Source organism: Amblyraja radiata, chromosome 6, assembly GCF_010909765.2.
Source record: "Amblyraja radiata isolate CabotCenter1 chromosome 6, sAmbRad1.1.pri, whole genome shotgun sequence".
Lineage (NCBI taxonomy): Eukaryota > Metazoa > Chordata > Chondrichthyes > Rajiformes > Rajidae > Amblyraja > Amblyraja radiata.
The window spans coordinates 34,534,127-34,553,009 of NC_045961.1; the positions used below are offsets into that span (position 1 = coordinate 34,534,127).

The 18,883-nt window shown below is 40.5% G+C and overlaps 1 protein-coding gene across 4 annotated transcripts in view; it reads right to left on the reverse strand.

The window, feature by feature from the left end:
* Positions 1–18,883, reverse strand: part of ccdc83 (coiled-coil domain containing 83) — a 48,126-nt gene that overhangs the window by 16,658 nt on the left and 12,585 nt on the right. For all 4 annotated transcript variants that reach the window (XM_033022507.1, XM_033022506.1, XM_033022508.1 and 1 more), the window contains exons 3-5: positions 12,060–12,144; positions 6,076–6,244; positions 3,825–3,992 (exon numbers count right to left, since the gene is read on the reverse strand). In XM_033022507.1, the coding sequence (XP_032878398.1) occupies positions 3,825–3,992; positions 6,076–6,244; positions 12,060–12,144 (422 nt within the window). The remainder of the gene's footprint in view (positions 1–3,824; positions 3,993–6,075; positions 6,245–12,059; positions 12,145–18,883) is intronic.

The window sequence follows — 18,883 nt, forward strand, 5'->3', positions numbered from 1 at the left end:
GTCTTGTGATGTCTGGTGCAAGTATGCATGTGTGGGGGAGACTCAAGGTGGCGTCCTGGAATAAAGAAGCTTGTTAGATTACTCCCGTGTCCGAGCCTTATTAAAGTCTCTTCCAAGCATCCAAATACACAACACACAGTTCTCCCAGTAATTTCAGCTCCATAATAGGCTCAAATAGCTTTCATATTCAGTCCCTTGATGTACGCAGTCAGCAAATATCACCTTTAAAAAAAGTGCTGCAATTAACTTTCCTATAAATGAGTTTTCATAGATGACAATTGATATGATTGTCTATCTTTTTTGAAGACGTGACCAAAAAGGTTGATGAGTGCAGACCTGTAGACGTGTACATGGTGTTCACTAAGGCATTCAACAAGATTCTGCATGGTAGGCTGCTCTGGAAGGTTAGATCGCATGGGATCCAAAGAGAGATAGCTGAATGGATAGCAAATTGGCTCCATGGAAGCAGAGGGTGATGGTGGATGGTTGCTTCTCGGACTGGAGGCCTGTGACTAGTGGTGTGCCTCAGGGTTTGGTGCTGGGCCCGTTACTGTTTGTCATCTACATCAATGATTTGGATGAGAACATACAGGGAAAGATAAACAAGTCTGCTGATGATATAAAAGTGAGTGGTTTTGCAGATAGTGCAGATGGTTGTGAAAGATTGCAGCAGGATCTGGATCGATTGGCCAGGTGGGCTGAGGTGGGTTGATGTAATTCAATACAGGGAAGAGTGAGGTGTTGCATTTTGGGATGTCTTACAAGGGCAGGACCTACACAGTAAATGGTAGGCCTCTGGGGAGAGTTGTAGAGCAGAGGGATCTAGGAGTGCAGGTGCATGGTTCCTTGAAGGTCAAGTTGCAGGTAAATAAGGTGGTCAAAAAAGCTTTTGACACATTGGCCTTCATCGAAGGGCTGAATGGCCTACTCCTGCACCTATTTTCTATGTTTCTATCAGTCAGAGTATTGAGTATAGAAGTTGGGAGGTCATGTTGCAGTTGTATAAGACATTGGTGAGACCGCATTTAGAATATTGTGTTCAGTTCTGGGCAGCATGTAATAGGAAAAATATTGTCAAGCTTGAAAGGGTTCAGAAAAGATTTATGAGTATGTTTCCAGGACTAGAGGGTGTGAGCTAAAGGGAGAGGTTGAGTAGGTTGGGTCTCTATTCCTTGGAGCGCAGGAGGATGAGAGGTGATCTTGTACAGTGGAGGTGTACAAAATTATGAGAGGAATAGATCGGGTAGATGCACAAAGTCTCTTGCCCAGAATAGGGGAATCGAGGACCGGACGATACAGGTTCAAGGTAATGGGGAAAAGATTTAATAGGAATCTGAGGGGTAACATTTTCACACAAAGGGTGGTGGATGTATGGAACAAGCTGCCAGAGGAGGGAGTTGAGGCTGGGACTATCTCATCGTTTAAGAGACAGACAGGTACATGGATAGGACAGGTTTGGAGGGATATGGATCAATCGCAGGCAGGTGGGACTAGTGTAGCTGGGAAATGTTGGCCAGTGTGAGCAAAAAGGAGGAATAGCATGTCATATTTTGCTTGGGTAGCTTACAACGCAACGGTATGAAGATTGCATTCTCCTATTACACCAAACCCCACCCCCATTTCGAAGTCCCCTTTCTTCCCCCTCCCCACCAGGACTCCCACCTATTTCTGCCCTCGCCCTCCCCTTTTGTCTACATTCCTACCTCCAGTATCACAATTCACAACTCTTTAATCCTTTTGTCTCACACCTTGTTTTTCATCTCCAGCCTTTGTACAACCTTCTGCCTATCACTCCCCCCTCATCTTTAGCCACCTATTATTTGCCAGGCTTGGTATTGCCCCTCCTCTCTTCCAGCTTTGTTCTCCCACCCCTATTAGTCCAGAGAAGGGTCCCAACCCGAAACATTACCTATCAATGTTCTCCAAAGAGAGATAAAGAGCCCAACCCGCTAAATTACCCCAGCTCTTTGTGTCTTCGAGTTTCAAAGTGAAGGAACCAGGATTCTGATTAATGGAAAGGGAGCGCTAAAAACATAACCCAATCAATCGGATGCCAAATCATTGGAATTTCTGAATAATCAGAAAGTTGATTATCGGAGTATTATTGTATTATCTTCAGACCAAGATGAAATATACCCCACGCTGTTGAAAGATGGAAGGGAGGAAATTTTGGAAGCTCTAATTATCATTTTTCATTTAACTTTGGCTGTAGGAAAGTTAGCAATAGATTGAACGATTGCTAATGTTGGACCAATATTAGAAAAAGGAAGAAATTAGAAACCAGTTAATTCAACTTCACAATGAATAGTTGGACCCTGAGGAATGTTGCAGAGTAGAGGGATCTTGGAGTGCAGGTACACATTTTCTTGGAAGTGGCCTCAAAGGTATGTAGATCAGTCAAAGGTGGTAAAGAAGACTTTTGGTACATTCCCCTTGATTAGTCAGGATACCGAGTATAGAAGTTGGGATGTGATGTTACAGTTGTACAATATGTTGGTGAGGATTTGGAGTATTGTGTTCAGTTCTGGCCTCCCTGTAAAAGTAAGCATGTCATCAAGCTGGAAAGAGAGCAGAAAAGATTTATGTGAATGCTGTCAGGACTCTATAAGGCCTGAAATATAAGGAGAGATTGGGCAACCTAGGACTTTATTCATTGGAGTGCAGGAGGCTAAGAGGTGATCTTTGCAGTTGTATAAAATCATGAGGGAAATGATAGGGTGAATGCACTGAGTTTTTACCCAGGGTAGAGGAAATCAAGAGCCAAAGGAACAGGTTTTAGATGGGAGAGGAAACATATAATAGGAACCTGAGGGGCAAACTTTCCCACTCAGAGTGGTGGTGGGTATATGGAATGATTGGAGGGATATGGCCAACTGCAGGCAAAGTGGCTTAGGACCTACTTTGGGAGCAGCTCAGATTGGACATCTTGGTCAGCATAGCCGAGTTGTGCTGAATGACTAACTTCATTAATGGGTAAATTAGGCGGCGCGACCGACGTTTGCAGCGGCCTCTGCAGTCCGTCCGTCTTTTTTAAATTTTTGTCCTGTTGAGTGTATAGTTTGTAGTGGTTTATATATGGTTTTTAACTGTGTATATGTGGGGGGTGGGGGGTGGGGGAAACTATTAAATCTCTTCCCTGTACGGGGGACCCGACCTTTTCTCTGTCGGGTCTCCGTTGTCGTTTGGGCCTAGCACCGTGGAGCGGTCTCCAACTGGAACGACCCGAGGCTCCAGTCGCGGAGCCTGTGGACTTACCATCGTGGAGCTGGCCGGCTTCGGAGCGTGGAGAGCTGTGGAGGCGCGCGGCTGCAACCCGACTCCGGAGCTTCGGAGGCTCCAGCCGCAGGCCCAGTGGACGGTAACATCGGGAGCTCGCGGGTCCCTGGTGGGAAACCGCTTTTCGGAGCTCCTGCAACGGCAACTTCTCCCGCCCGAATTGCGGGGTTGAAAACGACCCGGAGGGGGGGCCTACATCGCCCGGCGCAGCTTTAATGGCTGCGGGACTTGCCAGCGCCCGCCGGGGGCTCCAACACCAAGACCCGGAGCAGGGTCTTACATTGCCCGGCGCGGCCTTAACGGCCGCGGGACTTACCATCGCCCGCCGGGGGCTTTGACATCGGGAGAAGAATGGAGAGCAGGGGAGAAACAAGACTTTGCCTTCCATCACAGTGAGGAGGAGATTCACTGTGATGGATGTTTGTGTAAATTAGGTTGGTCTGTGTCTTGGTTCTTGTTGTATGACTGCAGAAACCAAATTTCATTTGAACTTCATTTGAGGTTCAAATGACAATAAACGATATTGTAATTGTAATTGTAATTATTACCTTTCATTTCACTAAAACATCTGGCCATCTCATGGATTTCATCTTCTTGAAGCTTAATGCTTTTGACATGTTCAATACTTCCAACATTTTTGTATTCTAGCCAATACTCTTTCACGACTGTCATCTTCAGGATCTCCTGCTTCACATTAGCTATACTGATCTGCATATCTACTCCAAACAGGAAAACAGTACAAATTTTAAACATGTTTAATATATAGTGGTTACAATTGACATATTAATGTAACGTTTTTCTGAAAGGCCTTCCACTCTTCACTTACGATATCCTATCCCATTCATGTCACATTCTGATTGGACCGATCCACACATATGGAGTCTGATTCCTCAGTGTCTCAGGTTCAAATTTCCCATTGTGGTTAAATCCATCACTGCATCTCGCATCTCATTAGCTGTTCCTCTATCTCAGATCTACACTTTCCCTGTCCTCTTCTCAACAACAGCAATCTTCAGTCACACTGGACACTTTTCCTCCAATATATAAATCATTCAGCTTTGCAATTCCTTTTCCATTTTTCAAATATTTAAAACCCACCTCTGATTACGTTTTTGGTAACCCTCAATTAGTTCCTTTATTTCACAGTATTTTACTCTGTATCTAAATCAAACACTTCAAAAGTTATTGTAATTCAAAAAGTTAATAAAAACATTTTTATTTCAAACTTGACTTCTAATGTAATGAGACATTGAGAATGCTTTGAAATGTGAGAGGTGGAGTCTGCACAATAAATATATTGCTCTAATTTTGACAGTAAATAATAGAACACAGTAACATTCAATTAATTCAGGATTCGGACAATTTCCTATCATTGTGGTTAAATCCATCACTGCATCTCCCATCTCATCCCTCATCCCCCTCCTGGACAATTAGATGTTATTCTGATCAATACTCAACCTCTTAAATTCACTTTTTTTTAAAAAACAATATAAAATAGAATATTTTCCAGGGAATCAAGTGAGTTCAAAAGGAGCATAGCTCATGTGTATTAGAGGAAATGTGGAACTCATCATCGGCGGTCACTTGAAACAAATATAACTGTCCTCTCCTCTCCATAGGGTCATCCACGTGTGGGTCTGCAGATGTCTGTAGAGGCCGATCCATACACCTTGGTGCAACATGGGCAGTGGAGACTGGTGGTGGTTGGTAGTCATCGAGCCCCCTTCTCTCTCTCCTTACGGTGCTGTCACTTTGTCTCTGCGACACGGCATAGTTCCATTTCGTGACGTGCAACTCCTTCCTGCACAGATTTCCTCCACGAGTGCCTGTGCAGTGCAATGTGCTCCCAGTTGCTCTATTTGATGTGGATTTTCTTCAGACTGTTCTTGATGTTGTCCTTGAAGCGTTTCTTTGGCCCGCTGGGGCCTCGCCAAACTTCCTAACTAATGTCCTGGCGTGTCAGGGGGAACCTCTTGACCAACATACCACCGCATTTGGGTTTCTGAACAATCATACAGTAGATTAATGCAGTCTGACTGTATTGTGAATATAAGATTGTTCAAATGCAAATTCATTTGGCATCTTATAAAGACATGAATGGTAAATCTTCAATGCAAGTCAATTACTTTTTTCTTCTGCTATCTGGCACTACCAAATCCCAAGTGTAGTGAATTAATGGAATTTTACTGTATTCTATTATTTACTGACAATATTACTGCAATATATTTCTTGCTCAGTCTCTGACACTATTTAAAATATATATATATATCTAATTTAGAGTATTTTGTTTCCAGGTCTGTTACGCTGCTGCAAGTAAGAATTTCATTGTTCTGTTGTCGGTACACATCACAATTAAACACTCTTGACGTCACTGTATGAAATTGGAAACTTACTCCAAACTAAAATAGAGTTTTAGGAGAGTTAAACTTTTTTTATCAGTACAGGTCTTAATTTTGATTTCTGGAGTTGATCTTGCATCATAACTACAGATTGGTTGCTACTGATTTAAAAAAAATGTAAATACAACACTATTCATATGCCAAAACATATTAAATGAAGGAAGATAACAACAACAACATTTAATTCTAATACCTGCCAAGACAGACTAAAAAGAACAATTAAAATTGAACAGTGTATAAAAACCAAGAATGGAAATGTGAATTCACCTACAAGAGCACTAGACCATTCAAGATAAAGATTATACACTGCAGAGGATGATGGTACATGCAAGCTCCAGTTTAGGACAAATTTATTAGGCATAAATAAAAAAGGTTTTAAAAAACATGAGACAACCAATACCATGCAATTTGCGTTCATTTTGTTTAGATAGCTCCATTTTATGTTTCATGGCCTGTTCTACTTGTTCAATGCTGATTAACTCTTTGCGTTCCAAATCTTTCTCTTGTACCTTGGCCAAATTATATAAATTCTTGATGTGTTCCTTTTGCTCCTTCGTCAATTGTTCATTCTTACAAAAATGCAAAAAATCCAGAAATATTTATGAACATTAGTACATTGTACATGTTAATGGAGTTACTTCTGCTATATGTGCACGGCTTAATTGTATCAAATGTAGACAAAATAATATTTGTTCAATTTCGTAAGCTCTCCTTCACTGAAGGAATAAAAATAAGTTTAGAATAACATCGATTTAACAGATGTTGGTATAGTGCATGGACCGGCTCACCACACCCCCAGCTTGCATGGCCTCCCCAGCCTCTTACAGCCCTGGCTTCTGACACCATCCTCAGCTCGCAAGGTGCACAGCTAGGAATTTTTCAGGACGGTCTGGTTGACAAGGCTGTTGTTGCGGCTTACGTTGTAGCCCCTGGGTACAGCGCTTTCTTTATTCCACTCCCCGCTCCACCATTCTGAACACTCTGCCTCTTCCCCCACCTCCCTCCACCGCCTCCTCCCCTCACTCTGTCCACTCAGTCTCCCCCCTTGCACCATCCACCCCACTTCATCTCCTCCTTCTCACCCGGAGTCGCCGACATACTCCACCTTGGAAGATGTCAGCGACTACGGGGGAGAGGGAGGAGGAGGTGGTGGTGGAGTGGGGGAAAAGGTGAGTAAACAGAGCGACGGGAAGAATGCGGTGGAATGGGGAGTGGACAAATTGATGGGCCAGCAGGAAGCAGCAGCAGCAGGTGGGTGCGGAGGGAGCCCCACGATGATCAAGCGCATCCTGTTGGTATGGGCGGCATAAAGCGCTGTCCCCAGGGATTACAATGCGAGCTGCAACAACAGCCGTTTCAGCCGGACTTGTGCGTCAGATGGAGTGGCAAGGAAGGCCTTAAAAGATGGAAGTGTGGCGGCTCCCAAGGGTCGGGCCATTTCCACTATCTAACCCCTCGGCACGGCAATGGACAAGTCCAGGGGCGGCCCTTAGCTACAGGGATAAAGGGAAGGGGTTTAGGCGCAATCTCTCTCTTGCGGTATCGTCTGAACAGGAGAACAACACCTAATTAAAGTCCTTGATTGTGGCCAACATTATCAAGGAACCCTTCCACCAGTTATACGGTGTTCACTCTCCCATTGGGCAGAAGAAACTAAATTTTAAAAGCTCGTATCATCAGATTAAGAAACAGTTTTTCCCCACTTAACAGGCTTTTGAATGGTCTTCTCACGTACTTAGATTATTTTTTGATTCCCCAAATTGCTTCTTTGCAGTCCTTGCACTTTTTATCTGCACTTTCTCTTTGCCTGTAACACTTTATACTACATTATTAAAAATATATATATTTTGCATTACCTTGATAAATGTTTACACTTATGTATATTATGCCTGGAGGGAAAGCAAAATGTTTTTTACTAACTAGGTACTTAATCAAATACAGTCTGATCCAATTTCCTGAATCTTTGAAATTTGGTCACTGAAGAGCTATTTGAAAACAGCAACCAGCTATTGTGAATAAACCCCAAAACAACAATGAGATAATGAACACTTCATTTTAGGTGTTGGCTGAAAGATAATTATTTCCCAAACACTTGGGACAACTCACCTGATCATTTTCTTAGTGCCTCAATACTTTTAATGCCAATGAAAGGCAGAGGATAACACCTCAGTTTAAACCTCAACTGCTAGACAACACCTTTGATAGTGCAGTCCTCTCTCAATACTGTTTAATACATTTTGTGCTCATTTTACTGCATTAAGACTTGATTCAACAATGTTATTCAGAAGTAATTAAGCCATAAACTAACCAACAGTTGCCATTTAACCTTATTAGATACGAGGCAATGTGAAAAGTAGTTAAAAAAAATAAAAAATTCTCAATTTATATATTTAAGCCAAATGAAAGAATGCCAACCATTTTTGGCTTAGAAAAATATATGGAGCATTGTGATCCATACGAGACATCATAGGCACAAGCTTGGCAATATTATATAGGAATGTTTAGAATTGTTTATAATATCTCCCTTTTTAAAAAAAAATTAATTTAAATTTTTTATTTTATTTGTTTATTTTATTAGAAGTTAATACTACAAAACAGTACAGTGGAACCTAATTTTAGGTGCCAACTATGTCATACCGTAATCCATTCTATGTACAACCTCTAGTTTTATGTTATGAGAAGGAAGTAAGCAAGACAAGAAAAAGAAAACAATAGAAAGGGGAAAAAGTGGAAAAATAGATGGTAGAGAATAGAAAAAAAGTGTGTATATAAAAAATTAAATAAAAAATAAATAAAATTAATTAAATAAAAAAATAAAAAGTGGAAAGTAGAAATAGAAGAGAAGGCCCCTTAAAAGAGAATTTTTCAAATCTGTATTCGGAGATGTAGATCTATCCGCGTCATGAACTGAAATCAGCAATCCTTATGGTACCGCTGCATCACATGATTCCAAAAAGTCGATGAAAGGAGACCAACTCCTTAAGAATTGGTCATATTTATCTATTAGTCGGAGTCTCATTTCTTCAAGGCGTGCTATGTCCATCATATTCCTAATCCACATTTTAACAGTTGGTATGGTTGTATTTTTCCAAAATTTAAGTATCAATTTCTTTCCAATTATTAACCCATAATTAAAAAAAACATTTTGGTCTTTATTTAAATTGGTATCTCCTCCTATTATTCCAAATATAATCCATTCCATTTTGGGTTCTATTCTTGACATGAAGAGCTTTGTAAATATATCAAATATATCACTCCAAAATGTATTCAACTTTGTACATCCTACAAATGAATGTGTTATATTAGCGTTTTGAAACAAACATTTATCGCATCTGGGAGAGACGTTTGGATAAAATTTATTCAACCTCGTTTTTGAATAATATAGTCTATGTAATAATTTGAATTGAATTAAATTATGTCTTACATTAATAGAACAGTTATGTGTATTCATCAAATACTTTTCCCATCTATCCTTCGAGATCTTTATCATTAGCTCATGTTCCCAATCTTCCCTTAGTGCTTCTGTTGAGGGTGATTCTCTATATAATATATTATTATAAAAGTATGATATTAATTTTTGTGAATCAGCCTTAAATTCATTGCTTCTTCCAAAGGGTCTAAAAATATAGTTTGAAATCTATGTGTATATTTCTTCATAGTCACATACCTGTATATATTTAAAATATTGATTATCCTTCAATTTAAATTTTAATTTTAATTGTTGAAATGATAACAGTTTGCCCAATTCATACATATCCCCTACTTTCCTAATCCCCAGTCTATCCCATTGTTGATATGTGTTGTCGCTGAGAGAAGGTTTGAATGCGGGGTTGTTCAATAGTGGGGTTAGTACTGATAAATTATTTAATTTCAAGGATACTTTTATTTGTTTCCAAATTCTTATTATATTGTGAATAATTGGGTTCTTCTTATATATTATACTATTCAATTTTATCAGTGAGAGCAGGTTCGTTCCTATATCGTGCGGATAGCACTCCTCTTTCTCCATTCTTATCCACTCCAACTGCTGAGTGGAACTATCCAGCCAGTACATTATGTTCTTAATATGCACTGCCAGTAGTAATACATAAAGTTAGGTAATGATAAACCCCCATCTTCTTTAGATTTGCACAAATGCTTTCGTTGAATTCTATGTGTTTTGTAACCCCATATAAAATTAGTGATAGTGGAATCTAGTTTTTTGAAAAAATATTTTGGAATATATATTGGGATCGCTTGAAACAAATATATTAATTGTGGTAAGAAAGTCATTTTTATAGCGTTAATTCTACCTATCAATGAGAGCGGAAGCGTTTTCCAAAATTTAATCATATCATTCAGTTTATTTAATAGTGGTATAAAATTGGCACTAAATAATGATTTGTGTCTTCTCGTAATTTGAATACCCAGATACTTGAATTTTTCTGTTGCAATTTTGTGTCTCGAATCCTGTGGTTTTAAAGACATAATTTCGCTTTTATTCCAATTTATTCTATATCCTGAAAAAGAGCCGAATTCCTCAATTAGTGTTAATGTGGGTATACTCGTTTGTGTATTAGTAATATATAAAAGGATATCATCAGCATATAGTGAAATTTTATTCTTTGAGTCCTTAGTGTTATATCCGTGAATATTCGGGTGATTTCTAATCCTTTTGGCCAACGGTTCTATCATAAGGGCAAATAGCAATGGTGATAAGGCACACCCTTGCCTATTACCTCTTGATAAGTAAAATTTTGGAGATAGCGTATTGTTAGTTAGTATTCTTGCCGTAGGTCTATCGTAAAGTAGTTTAACCCATCTAATAACATTCTCTCCCATATTGAATTTTTGGAGTACCTTGTATAAATACTGCCATTCTACTTGATCAAAGGCCTTCTCTGCATCCAGCGTGACAACTGAAATATCTTCATTGTCCTCATTATGAGAGTACATTATATTGAAAAGCCTTCTCAAATTATTAAATGATTGTCTTTTGGGTATAAATCCCGTTTGATCCGTATTTATTAAATTGTTAATATAATTATTTAGCCTTCTAGCTAGAATCTTTGCTAAAATTTTCTGATCCGTATTTAGAAGTGAAATAGCTCTATAAGAACCCAGTTCATCTAAATCTTTATCTTTTTTTGGTATAAGTGTTATTGTTGCTTCTGCTAGGGTTTCTGGTAGTTTATTTTCAGTATAAGCCTGCGTATATAAATTGAATAATCTTGGTACAATTGACTCCTGAAATCTTTTATAAAATTCATTACTAAAACCGTCTGGTCCAGGGGTCTTCGCATTTTTCAGTGAGTTTATTATTTGTTTTATTTCTTCATCAGTAATCCGTGCTCCTAATTGCTCTTGTTCTGAACTATCCAATTTTGAGAGCTTGCAATTATCTAAAAAATTTGTAATTTTACTTACATCTGTATTTATTTTAGATGTATATAAATTGTGATAAAATTGGGCAAACCTCTTATTAATATCCTTAGGCAGTGTTAAAAACTCACCCTTATCCGATTTAATTTTAGTAATAGTTTTTTCCTTTTCTCGTTGCTTCAGTTGCCTCGCAAGTAATTTATGTGGCTTATCCCCAAATTCGAAGTGTGCTTGTTTTGTAATTTGGAATAATCTTATTACTCTAGCCGATAGTATTCTATTGACTTTATATTTCAATAAAGTTATCTTATTATGTTTATTTATGGTTGGGTCAGTTGCATTGTCCAGTTCTAGTAATTTTATTTTCGGTTCTATCCGCTGAAGTTCTCTTTTATTTTCCTTATTTTGAAAACTTTGGTAAGAAATTATGACACCGCGAATATATGCCTTGAAGGTTTCCCATAATAGTGGTGCAGAAATACCCGGCGTGTCATTTATTTCGAAAAAAAGTTTTATTTGTTCTTTTATATACTCATAACCCTGTGGGTTATTTAATATATATACATTGAATCTCCAAAAAGGTTTTATACTCGGCATTCCCTCAATTTTAAGTATAAAAGTCAATGGTGAATGATCAGAAATAATACTATTATGATATGATGGTTTATTCGTATACGGGATTAATTTTGTGTCCAATAAAAAATAGTCAATTCGCGAGTAAGTTTTGTGAACTGATGAATAAAATGAGTATTCCCTACCACTTGGATTTGCTATTCTCCAAACATCAGCTATGTTATTATTTTTTATATAAGTATTTAAAAATTCACAGGTCTTAGTTTTAACAAGACGCTTCCCTAGCTTTATTGATTTATCTAAGTATGGATCTATAACACAATAATATCTCCCTTTAAACAGTAGCCACAAAATGCAAGTCTAAATTGAAAGATCACTAAACCAAATTAAGCATAGATTGTAAAAATACTAATCTAAACAACGTGTTTTATTCATGTGACAGTGCCTTACTCGTTCTTTGCTTCGTGCGTTCGTTTCATTAAGTCCTTTTAATTTAATTGTGCATTTTTCAATAGCTGCTTCCTTTACCTGAAATCTAAGAAGAAAATTAAAACCCAACAAACCAGGCGTTATTGATCAACATTTAATAACCCCATCCCCCAAAAGTATCATTGGGGTTAGGTTATTAGAATAATTAAGATTACAATAGCCTTGTAAAATAGCTTTATCTGATCTCACATACAAAAATACATTTCAGAAAAAAAGTTCAAGTCCATAATAACAATTCCTGACACTTTAATATTTTACAATTGATAAACAAAGTTGTACCAATTTAAAGACACAAAATGCTGGAGTAACTCAGTGGGTTAGGCAGCATTTCTGGAGAATGTGGATAGATTTCAGGTTGGGGCCCTTCTTCAAACCCAGTTAAAGTAGCAAATCAGAACTATCTGGTAATTCATAGTTAGTTTATAAGTGTAATACAGAATAGAAAAAAAACCCCATTTCTTTTGAATAGTGCTTTATTCTACTTGTAATCATAAATGTAATCATAAACTGGAATCAAGTTAAAGAAAAAAATAGCAGCAATACGGGAAAAAAATAGCTTTGAAGATCAGTTTTAAAGCCATAAAAGTGGAGGTATAAGGAATTTAAACAGCGAAAGACATGGCTGCCAATGGTAGTGGGCACAAAAAGAGCCAGAACATGAGTGAACAGAATTTTTAGGATGTATATGGCAAAAATATTTCAAATCTCTTCCTATCTTATAGCATAAGGTTGAACTGAATGAACCTGTTTATGGAGGATGGATGTTGGAAAGCACCTTAATGCATCTGGAGGAAGCATATTACAAAACAGATTTCAGTTATAGATGGGTTGATGAAGAAGTTCAAATTCGTTATGTTGTGGGTGGAAAGGTTATGTTGATAGATGCTTAGCTCAGGTTGAATTACCATACAAAGTTTGAAGACATAGAAGGGAGGTCTGAAGAAGGGTCCTGACCTGAAATGTAACCTATCCATGTTTTCCAGGGATGCTGCCTGACCCGTTGTGTCACTCGAGCATTTGTGTCTAAGTTTGAAGACATTCAGCCAGAGATAGTTGCCAAGATGTGAGATTAATCATTGACAAAGTTATAGAATTCGCAGCAGGGGAAAAAGGTGCTGGCTGCATTGATCTTAAATGTTTAACAGTAGTTACATCAATGTAACTACTTTGGAAGGAAATACAAATAATAAATACATTTCTTACAAAATTGTAAATCAAATAAGGTACAATTAAATATCCACTTATGTAACTGAAACTGTACCTCATCCAATTCATGAATGCTACCATTTCAAAATACCCGAAGTGAGGATTGATATATGTGAGAAGATCAACAGGTTGACACTCTCCCAGTAATTCAAAGGTTCAAAGGTCTGTTTATTGTCACGTGTACGAATTAAGGGACAGTGAAACTCGAGTTACCATACAGCCATGCTAAAAAAAAAAAGCAACAAGAGACACAACAACATAAAAGTCAACATAAACATCCACCACATTCGTCACTGCGATGGAAGACAATAAAGTCTAATCTTCTTCCTCTTTATTCTCCCATGGTTGGGGCAGTCGTACCATCCGCAGTCAGAGCGATCGAAGCTCCCGCAGCCAACAATCGAAGCCCATGCGTTGGGGCGATCGTAGCTCTCGGGGTGGTCGAAGCTCCCACGGCTTGGAGCTCCCAAAGCTGGTCTCTAACCAGGGACCGCGAACTCCACAATGGTAAGTCCACAGGCTCCCATGGTTGGAGCTCCCGAAGTCGGTCTCCAGGAAAGGCTGCCAGCTCCACGATGTTAGGACGCAATGCGGACGGAGATATGAGACGGAAAGAATTTGCATCTCCGTGGAGGTAAGAGATTTTAAAAAGTTTCCCCCAACCCCCTTCCCCCACCCTCCACATAAAACAAGCTTAAAGAACACTAAAACATACATTAAACACATACTAAAAAACAACAAAGGAAGGAACGAGACAGACTGTTGGCGAGACAGCCATTGTGGGCGACTAGTAAGGGTTGTATTGTATTGTATTGTATTGTATTGTATTGTATTCAAATTTATTGTCATTGTCTCAGTTAGAGACAACGAAATGAATTTCCCATACAGGCAGTTTCATAAAAATAAAAATAAATAAATAATAATAAATAATAAAACATATTAAAAATAAAATAGAATTAAAAAAAAAGCACAAACACTGAAAGTCCACGACACAACATAACACAGTGGCACCAAGGTGAGGAAGGCACCATAGTCCAGCCAGCCTCCCCTCCGTTCTTCCCAGATGTTCACTCGTGGTCGAGGCCTTCCTAGCACCCGCAGTCGCCGCCCCGGGCGGGCCGATGTTCAGGCCCTCACGCCGGGCTGGTGGAACGCCGACGCCGAACCCCGACGGTGAACATCCTCCTCCTCAGCGGCCCGGACCTCCCGATCAGCCGCCTCCCGCAGCTCCCGAGTCCGCAGCTCCCGAGTCCGCAGCTCCCGAGTCCGCAGCTCCCGAGTCCGCAGCTCCCGAGTCCGCAGCTCCCGAGTCCGCAGCGGCCGAGCCGGGCAGAGTCGCAGGACCCCGCGCTGTCCATCAGCGCCGCCCGCGTTGGGAGCTCCGCAAACCGCAGCTCCATGATGTTGGTGCCGCAGGTCCAGCACTCCGGGCTCCAGACGGCGATCCCCGGTAGAAGCTGGAGCTCTGGTCAATCCCGGCAGGAAAGTCCACGCCAATCCAGTAGGTAGGCCGCTGGGGGGGGGGCGAGGACGCGACTCGAATAATAGTCGCGTCTTCACCAGGAAGCGGCTGAAGGACGGTATCCCCCGCACCGTACCCTCTTCCCCCACATCAAAACACAAAAAAAACACAAAAAAACACACTTTTACATAACTAAATAAACAAAAAAACAAAAAGATACCTTGCTGTAGGTGGAGGCTGCTGGCACCAGCGCCACCGGAAGGGTGACGAATGCAGCCTTGCAAGTTATTTCCTCTCTATACAACCATGGTGTATCTTCCACAATGATGGAGGAGAAAGTAAGAGAAAGCATTTGTGATTCATAGTGAAATGAACAGATGCTGCATGGATAAACACAAAATGCTGGAGTAACTCGATCGGTCAGTCAGCATCTCTGAAGAAAATGGATGGAAGACGTGAGTGCCATGGCTACTCATTTTACTTGGCGAATGTGAGAGGAGTCAAAAGGTAAGTTGTCGAGGGAGAGGACAAGCTCCTGTGGGCACAGGAGTGTTAGTAGGAGGAAAATTGGTTGGATAGAACTTGATTTTATATTTTTCTTGATGATTGGCTATTATCACAACTGATGGTTAAAATACTAACATGCTAGATTCTCCAATCATATACTTTAAATGGAAACACAGCCTTTATTTCAACGTTCATCCAGCTAGCAATCCCACCAAAAACTCTGCATAACACATCTTCACCTTAAATCTTACATTCCCACTCGTTAATTATTTTGAAATAATCATGTATGGTTAAATTTAATATAGGTTCATGCAAACTCAAGTATCACTCCTCATACGTGTTATATTCCTAAAATGTTAGTTTTATTTTTATATTGATTAAATGATGATCAAACCTGTGAAAGGATTTATGAAAAGTATAGGCATTTAATTTTTTTGCACTAGTATTACCCTTCAAAATAAGTGTTAGACCAACATATTTAGTGCTAAATACTTTTTTAACAAAAGTAGAGCTTCTTAGAAAACATGATAACATGATCAATAAACAATCTTCTGGAGGAACTCAGTGGATCAAGCAGTATAAAGTGGAAATAAATGAACAGTTGTCATTTCGGTTCACAAAAGAAATTCAACAATTAAGAACTGATAAAAATGCTGCATATAAATCTGGAAACAAGCAGGACTACATGGCTGCAAAATATAAATTAAGGTCCACAATAAGGAAAGCCAAACACAATTATGCCACCAAATTAGAACAAGAAATCTCAACAAACAACACTAGAACTGTCTGGAAAAAACTTCAGGAAAAGACCAACTACAAAAAGAAATCCACCCCATCCCAGATAATGATCATCAACTCCCAGATAGACTGAACACTTTCTATGGCAGGTTTGAACAGTCTCCAGTCGCTCCACCATTGTCCCCCTCTCCTCTTCCTCCCCCTCCATTCCACATCCAGGAGGCCGAGGTGAGGACTACCTTCAGGAGACAGAAGAAAAATAAATCTGCAGGCCCAGACAACATCAGCCCAGCAGTGCTTCATCACTGTGCAGCAGAACTGGCCCCTGTATTCACCGGCATCTTCAACTCATCCCTCTGCCAATGTACAGTGCCCCAGTGCTTCAAACAATCTACCATCATCCCTGTGCCCAAGTCCAACACTTCATCCTGCCTCAATGACTATAGACCGATTGCCCTTACATCTGTGGCCATGAAGTCATTCGAGCGCATTATTCTTGCTCACCTCAAAACCAGCACTTCCTCCAACTTGGACCAATTCGCATACAGAGCCAACAGGTCAGTGGAAGACACAGTCAATCTGGCCATTCATCACACTCTGCAACACCTGGAAACCGCCAACACGTACGCCCGCATCCTGTTCATGGACTTCAGTTCGGCATTTAACTCCATCAACCCGGTTAAACTCTTCCATAAATTAACGGACATGAACATTGACCCCTGCATCTGTCACTGGATCTACAGCTTCCTTTGGAACAGACAACAGAGGGTGAAGATACATAACACCATATCTCACCCCCTGCACCTCAGCACAGGAGCCCCTCAGGGCTGCGTCTTGTCACCCTGGTTATTCTCACTCTACACAAACCAATTCACATCCCAGCATAGTTCAGTTAAAATATATAAATACGTAGATGACACAACCATCATAGGTCTCATCTCGAACAATAATGAAACAGAATACCGCACTCAAACACACAAAGCAGTCACTTGGTGCACAGATAATAACCTCTTACTCAACACATCAAAAACACACAAACTCATCATTGATCTCAGACGTAAGGCACAACCCAAGACCCCCCTACTCATCTCAGGCGAACCCATATCCACCACTGACTCATTCAAATTTCTTGGCACTCACATAAGCAATAACCTCAAATGGAAAATCAATTCAAATCACATCTACAAAAAAGCCAACCAAAGACTCTTCTTCCTCCGCAAGCTCAAGAAGTTTAGAGTAAGGAAACACCTCCTAATCCGATTCTACACAGCCATCATCCAAAGCATGCTGACTTCATCAATTACAGTCTGGTTCAGCAGTTTAGACACTCACTCCCGTAATAAATTACAGCGCATAGTTAACAAAGCATCCAAAATCATCAGCACTCCCCTTCCATCAATAGAATCACTCCATCACAAACGGTCCGTGTCAAGGGTGAAGAAAATCATCTCTGATCCCTCCCACCCAGCTCACCACATCTTCCACCTGCTGCCATCAGGAAGGTGCTACAGCTCACTGCCCGCCAAGACATCTCGATTTAAAAACAGTTCTTACCCACACGCAATCCGAATTCTGAACACACTATGACAACAGCACATATCCTCCCCATGCATGTACTGTATATTGTATGATGTTGTGTTTTATGTTATGTTTGACGGGAATCAGCCTACCTTGTAACATCCTGTACTGAACCTGAATTCCACCAGCTTGACTGTGTGGTCATTAAATAATCTAATCTAATCTAATGTGTGGCCAGGATGGTGTGGGTCTTTGATGACGTTGGCAGCCTTTTTGAGGCAGCCACTGCGATAGATCCCTTCGATGGCAGGGAGGTCAGAGCCGATGATGGACTGGGCAGTGATCACAACTTTCTGCATTCTTTTCCGCTCGTGGACGTTCAAGTTGCCGACCAAGCTACGATGCAGCCAGTCAGTATGCTCTCTACTGTGCACCTGTAGAAGTTCGAGAGAGTCCTCCTTGACATACCGACTCTCCGTAATCTTCTCAGGAAATAGAGGCGCAGATGTGCCTTCTTTATAATTGCATCAGTGTGCTGGGACCAGGAAAGATCTTCGGAAATATGCATACCCAGGAATTTGAAGCTCTTGACCCTTTCCACCATCATCCCAATGATATAAAGGGGATTGTAGGTCCCTATCCTACCCCTTCCAAAGTCCACAATCAGTTCCTTGGTTTTGCTGGTGTTGAGAGCCAGGTTGTTGTGCTAGCACCATTTGGTCAAACGGTCGATCTCACTTCTATACTTTAACTCATCACCATCAGTGATTCGTCCCACAGGGATGTCGTCAGCGAACTTGATGATGGAGTTCACACTATGTCCGGCTACACAGTCATGAGTATAGAGTGAGTACACAGGGGGCTGAGAATGCAGCCTTGAGGTGCTCCCGTGCTGATTGTTATCGAGGATGACACATTTCCACCAATACGGACAGACTGTGGTCTGTGGATGATGAAGTCGAGGATCCAATTGCAGAGGGATGCGCAGAGACCCAGATCCGTGAATTTGGTCACCAGCTTGGAGGGGATGATGGTATTAAACGCAGAGCTGTAGTCTATGAACAACAGCCTGACATATGAGTTTTTGTTGTCCAAGTGGTCCAGAGCGGAGTGGAGAGCCAGTGAGATCGCATCCACCGTTGACCTGTTGTGGCAGTAAGCGAACTGCAGTGGGTCGAGATTCTTGTCGAGTTAGGAGTTGATATGCGCCATAATCAACCTCTCAAAGCACAATCACCACAGGCGTTAGTGCCACCATTGAGGCACATCACCTTGCTCTTCTTGGGCACCGATATTATTGATGCCCTTTTAAAGCAGGTGGGAACCTCAGAAGTGAGAGGTTGGAAATGTCTGT